Here is a 6,925-nt window from a genome sequence, read left to right on the forward strand (position 1 = left end):
GATGTGCAAAATTAACAGGGTGACGGTGCAACAGCCTTCTATATTTATATGTACTGTCAATGTATATATGATTATGTTAATTATTAAACATAAATCACAATACATAACTGTACCTTAAAATCTCTGTCCAGGTAGTGTTATAAAAAAAAATAAATCCAATAAATTTTTGGCAATGTATTTTAATGAAACAGTTTAACAAATCAGTTTTTGGAGGTCACATACGTGTATGTTCATGTGGAAAAAATTGTAGTGAAACAAACAGTTTACATGCAAGTATTTTTTGAAAATTGTTTGGCACATATATTATATATCAAAGATACATTTTGGGACTCTTTTGACAAACAAACAGGTACAGTAAATGTACATAAACATAAAGAAACCCACTAAACTGCAAGAAATATACATTTTAAAACAAGTCTTAAAAGTTCAAATTTGAACACACTTTTGAAGTTATAAAGTTGCATTACAAAGCAAGATGATATGCTATAATTTTTCCCCTCACAACTAAATAAGACTTCAGTTAAGTTAACATAAAGTCTTGAATGAAACATAGAATCTTCCTCCACCAGATACAAGTAAGAGGTCACCAAAGCAGTATTGCACCAATTGTAAAGTTCCATTCCTGTGGTCAAGAAGTCAAGTTGTCTTATCACTTAGTTTAGCCTTTAATTACCGCAATGGGACGTAGCTTTATGGCCTTTTTGCTAATGCCTGCCATGTGACCTGCAAACGAATATGAAATGAAATTATATTAAATACAAAATCTCAGAGTCAATACAACATATTTTAGATATCATGATATCAATAGACATCTACAACTATTTAGTTGTGACTACTGCCTATACTTACAAGTATCTACAACATCTGTAACATTTTTGTAAGATTCGGGTGCCTGTAAAAAAGCAAAAATTGAAAATGAAAGTTATGAAGAGAATAGGAATTAATTGATATATGTGGCATGTAATATACAAAAGACCCGATGTTACTTTTAATACCACCTCCAATCTAAAACCTTCTCAGGCCTTTTTGACATTTAGAAAATCACTTTTAAATGTTCAATCATGTAGTAATCATATGATAACCCATTTTCATAAACATCATAATAGATACATGTATTGTGTAATTTTTTATCTCTTGAGACTAGTTAAACTTCTTTAAATCCAATGGTATGTGTAAAACTCAATCATAATACAAAGGTACCTGTAATACCTAACACTGCTTTAGTCCAAAACCTCAATTTGATAACATTCAGTATAATACATACAAGTTGTTTTTTAAATTCCAACATAATTGTCCTTAATTTTTTAGGAAGTACCTTTGCTAGCTAAGACTCTCGACATAAATAGGGGAAAATATTGAAAGGAAAAAAAAACTTTTGATAGCAAAAATGTGAGTGCTGGGACTGTGATCCTACCTCCTCCATGATCAGCTTGGGTGAAGCCACTCTGATACTGATTCCTTTCTCCTCCAAAGCTGACAGGACCTCTGTGTAGTCCAGATTACGCCGGGACTTGGCTCGAGATAAAGCTCGACCCTTTAGAAAATATTTTTTTAAAAATCTGAAGTTGAGCATATACATATAGTTCTGACATTGAAGTAATTCACCAATGTTGACCATATTCATCAAACTCTTATTTTAGACTGCATTTAAAAAAAGGTGCAGACATTTCTTTACATAACAAGAATGGAGCTGTTCACTTACAGCTCCGTGGCACGTGGTTCCGTATGTCTCATCCATTCCCTGCTGTGTACCAGTCAGCACGTAGCTACACGTTCCCATGGTTCCTCCAATCAAAACAGGCTGTCCAGTCAGCTGATCATTTAAAAATTAGATGGTAATAATTCCACTGCATTATACCTTAATTGCTGAACTAGCTTAAAGTACATTAATTTGAAAAATATAGGTATCATTGAAACACAGAAAAGGTAATAGGAGTAAATAGTAATGGATTTTGGGTGGTAGCAAAAGAATATCAAATTTCATAATATTAAGAATGTTTTTTGTTGTGTTTTTGAAATCTTATTTTAATAAATCAGTTAGATGCTATTGATATGAAATATTTCATAAAGAAACACAAGATAGCACTGTTGACTTATTTCTCATAGAAGTTAAAATTATATAACCATGGACCACTTCCTGACCTGGTAGTCCACAGGAATAAGGGGGTGGTGGGGAGGGAAGGCCCGGGTGGAGCCCTTCCTGTGAACCAGTAAAGTCTTCTGTTTCCCATCCACAAAACGCTCCTCCACTTTGGCAATGTTGTGTGACACGTCATAAATCATAAACATGTCAAGGTCGTCTAGGGTACTGCCAAACATCTTCGCAAAGGCCTTAAAAAAATGGAAACACTTTCAGTTTAAATGACCACTCCAAAAATAAATGTAAACCATTTCCTGCTTTGAAAAAGCATCTGCCATGGTTTGATTAATAACTCTGGATGGGCATCATTTTTCATAGGTGTTTGAAACACACAGTTTTAAAAAAGTTTCATAGAAATTTGGCTCTTCCAATAACATTTTTGTTTCATCATACCTGACTTGGATTAACGTTTGGTTTCATCGATTGTTCCACTAAACAAAATAATCTGCGAAAATTGGTGCTCAGCATATAATTAAGAAACCACAGTACCTGTCTACAGGGGAAGGTCGTGCTTGAGCGATTGACCCATGCATAGTTAGCAGCGGCAGCCATTCCTTTGAGGTAGTCCTGACCCTCCGGGGAGTAAATCTTGGCACAGGCCAGTTGTCTGTCGTTAACTTTAATGTTCTCACGCTTCATTGCTTTCTCCATGGCAACCAGAGCATCTATAAAATGGTAAATATATAAGGTATTAAATGATTGCTTTTAAAATAGCAGGTAGTCTTCATGATACATGTAGTGATATTCTAATGAATCTTACATAATTGTTTGTCACCCAAAGTAAAGGACTATATATGGTTTAAGCCTAAAATGGCCCCATAAAATGAACATTGTCATTTTACTGTAATTCTTCGTTTTATTTGTACAAATATACATTTGAAGTTTTTTCATAATTTTCACTTTGATTTTAGTAGCAACAATTTAAAAATATGACATCATAAAGTATACATTTTCCCGCCATTTTCTCATTTTTAGCATATAACGGCTTGTTTTTAGGTAGTTTTTCTTTAAGGAAACATGGAGCGACTGCTTGAACAAACAAAATATTTTCACCAAAGATGTATCTATCCAATACTTATAAGTGACAAAAAGTTTGTTCTTGTTCAAAGAGTCGCTCTATATTTCCCATTCGAAAAAAGATTAGAAAAATGTCAATTTTTATATTGATTTTGATTAAATTATAAGAATAGCGTCACCTCTGACGTCATATACTGCCAGTGAGTGCATATAAATCAAATAAATAGGTGATAAACATATTTCATGTCAACTCTTTTATAAAATAACACAACAAATTAATGTACCTGAATCATTTTGAAAATAGCGAATTGTGGGGCCAAATTTGACTAATATCATATATAGTTCTTTCACTTGGTTTATAGTAACAGTAACTGTAGCTTTATCATTCAAATTTACTAAACGCAAGACTTTTTGTGCAAATTCCTCTTAATTGAAAACTAAAGCAACCCAGTGTGTAGACTTTATGATTAAAAAACTTATTCTGTACTGAAACAGTAATCTAATAACACATTGGCATCAGAGATATAGATAAAAAATACATATACAGGTATGGCCACATAAAATTAATTTTTAGATTCTCATTCCTGCCTGCCTTTCTGAAAATGGCCCGCCTTAATGTATTTTATATTATTATTTTTTTTTTTAATTTCAGTACCATACAAAAAATTCAAAACATTTTAATGGCTGTTTAAACATTTGGATTGTTGTCATAAGAATACAAATGTCTTCATGCATTCACAGTCGCAATAAAATGGGATTAAAAGATTGCAAGTGGGTTTGTGTACTAAAATCAGCATTAACAATTTAAAAGAATAGAGCAGTTGTTATTTCTAGAACCTGAATGGTGAAAAAGGTGATTTTAAAAAAATAATAATTAAAATCCACTCACCTGCCCCTATAATTTAATAAATCAAGCTGAGAACCTAAATATTAATTCTATGTGGCCTATTTAAGGAATAAGGAATCATTCTTTGTGTATTATGAGGTGATAATTTCGGTCGGGGCGTTATCAAATCCAATAAAGCCCTTCGGCTTTATGATAGATTTGATCAGGCCCCAACCGAAATTATCACCTCATAATATTCAAAGAACGATTCTTTATCACTTATATTTATATAATTTTAAGCCATCATACGATTAAATTTTAAATATACAGAAAATAAGCAAACCCTACTGGTGCCTCAATTTGGTGTCATTTGAAGTTATGGGTTATATAGTACATGTACAAACTCGATACGTAAAGTTATCACAGGCAAAGACACTTGAAAAATTAATGTAAATATAGTTAACTAAAGCCTGGCCAACACTGTATTTCTGTGTACCTGTGAGGTGTGGTACTTACCTAGGCCTGTTGCTACCTGGTGGCCAAGCCCCCGACTTCCACAGTGGATCATCACACACACCTGTCCCTTACACTCGATGCCCATCTTTTTGGCGGCAAACTTATTGTAGATCTCGTCCACCACTTGAATCTCAGCATAATGGTTGCCGGCTCCCAGAGTTCCCAACTAAAATCGAGATCTCCGACACATGAAAATTGTATAAATCACAGGGCCTTTTTATTCTCAGAGACTCTGAGATTTCATTTTTATTAAAGTCATTCTATAGAGAAAATGATTCAATTTTTTCAATAAGTAATCTTGATGAGATGAATTTGTTTCAATTCTAAAAATGTAAGGAATGTTGTTATCATCACTTAATAACTTCACTGACAAATACAAAACAAGGTTGACCATTTCAAATCAAGTGAAGGTTTTATTTTTCCCACTGACCTGGGGTAGCCCCCTTTTCTTGGCCCGGCTGCTGACTTTCCCGGGGTCGGCCTGTAACATCCTCCCGTACTCCTCACAATGTTCCTTGTCCGCCCATGCGTACCCTGACACAGAAGACACTAGACTGCATATAGAATTTATGTATCCATATATACCCTGACATAGACTAAGCCATTTTATCAACAACCACAGTACAGTATGAATCTTAAATGAAATTGTACAATTAATATACAGGCAAGGACAAGTAACCGACAATGGCATTCTCAAGTAAAATAAACATAAATAGAGTCAGTCCCCATGGATTTATGTTAGAGAGGTATGGATCACTTCCGTATTATGACATATTTTTTCTTTAAAATATACAATAAACCATCACGAATCATTACATCCTACATGCATATATATATATATATATATATATATATATATATATATATATATATATATATATATATATATATATATATATATATATATATATATATATATATATATATCATACTGACCTACAAACATGTATATCATACTGACCTACATACATGTATATCGTACTGACCTACAAACATGTATATCGTACTCAAATACATATATATATATATATATCATACTGATCTACATACATGTACATGTATATCATATTGACCTACATACATGTATATCATACTGACCTACATACATGTATATCATACTGACCTACAAACATGTATATCATACTGACCTTCATACATGTATATCATACTGACCTACATACATGTATATCATACTGACCTACATACATGTATATCATACTGACTTACATACATGTATATCATACTGACCTACATACATGTTTATCATACTGACCTACATACATGTATATCATACTGACCTACAAACATGTATATCATACTGAACTACATACATATATATCATACTGATCTACATACATGTACATGTATATCATATTGACCTTCATACATGTATATCATACTGACCTACATACATGTATATCATACTGACCTACATACATGTATATCATACTGACCTACATACATGTATATCTATATCATACTGACCTACATACATGTATATCATACTGACCTACATACATATATATCATACTGACCTACATACATATATATCATACTGATCTACATACATGTACATGTATATCATACTGACCTACATACATGTATATCATATTGACCTTCATACATGTATATCATACTGACCTACATACATGTATATCATACTGACCTACATACATGTATATCATACCGACATACATACATGTATATCATACTGACCTACATACATGTATATCATACTGACTTACATACATGTATATCATACTGACCTACATACATGTATATCATACTGACCTACATACATGTATATTATACTGACTTACATACATGTATATCATTCTAACCTACATACATATATCATATGACTTTCTTTAAGTGACCAGTCCATGCCCATTTCTAATGCCTCTTCCAAATTCCTGTAAAAAATATTTTAAGATATCGTCCAATCTACCTGCAAGTCAACGAGAAAAAAAATCTAGTCATAAGTTTCATCAGATTGGTAAACATAACAAAATGCAGAAACCATAACCTTTTTAAAGCTTCATTGCTCTTTGTAATACTGAACAGAATTGGACTTTGTTTTTCACAACGATTGACAAAAGTATTACCATGAATCGTTGACACGGCCAGGTGTTAGAACTGGTATTTCAGCTATAAAAATGCTTTTTAAAATATTTTTAAATGTAGGGAAATATTAACGATCTGACACCCATTCATTCCGTCTAAGCAAAAGTCTGCTTTAGAGCTGACACCACCTTTCCACTGTATTTCCATTTTTAAGCTGTTCAGTTTTATGATTTATGATGCTTCAAAAACTTTAAACAGGTCCAGAAGCCGATGCCAATAAAAAGATTTCCACATTAAACGTGCCTTTAAACACGCAAAATTCAGCATTGTAACACATCAGATAACCTTGTAAAACACAATGT

At 32.7% G+C, this 6,925-nt stretch overlaps 1 protein-coding gene across 2 annotated transcripts in view; it reads right to left on the reverse strand.

Moving 5' to 3' along the window:
• Positions 1 to 218: 218 nt before the first annotated feature.
• Positions 219 to 6,925, reverse strand: part of LOC105324932 (RNA-splicing ligase RtcB homolog) — a 46,097-nt gene continuing 39,390 nt past the window's right edge. Inside the window, exons 7-14 of one of the 2 annotated variants that reach the window (XM_066081821.1) lie at positions 4,930 to 5,033; positions 4,506 to 4,665; positions 2,630 to 2,805; positions 2,143 to 2,331; positions 1,703 to 1,813; positions 1,415 to 1,534; positions 850 to 892; positions 219 to 723 (exon numbers count right to left, since the gene is read on the reverse strand). In XM_066081821.1, coding sequence (XP_065937893.1) covers positions 659 to 723; positions 850 to 892; positions 1,415 to 1,534; positions 1,703 to 1,813; positions 2,143 to 2,331; positions 2,630 to 2,805; positions 4,506 to 4,665; positions 4,930 to 5,033 — 968 coding nt within the window. In that variant the 3' untranslated portion in view covers positions 219 to 658. The remainder of the gene's footprint in view (positions 724 to 849; positions 893 to 1,414; positions 1,535 to 1,702; positions 1,814 to 2,142; positions 2,332 to 2,629; positions 2,806 to 4,505; positions 4,666 to 4,929; positions 5,034 to 6,925) is intronic. The other variant, XM_066081818.1, reaches the window with a different exon arrangement.

Source organism: Magallana gigas, chromosome 4 (genome assembly GCF_963853765.1).
Source record: "Magallana gigas chromosome 4, xbMagGiga1.1, whole genome shotgun sequence".
NCBI classification, from domain to species: Eukaryota; Metazoa; Mollusca; class Bivalvia; order Ostreida; family Ostreidae; genus Magallana; species Magallana gigas.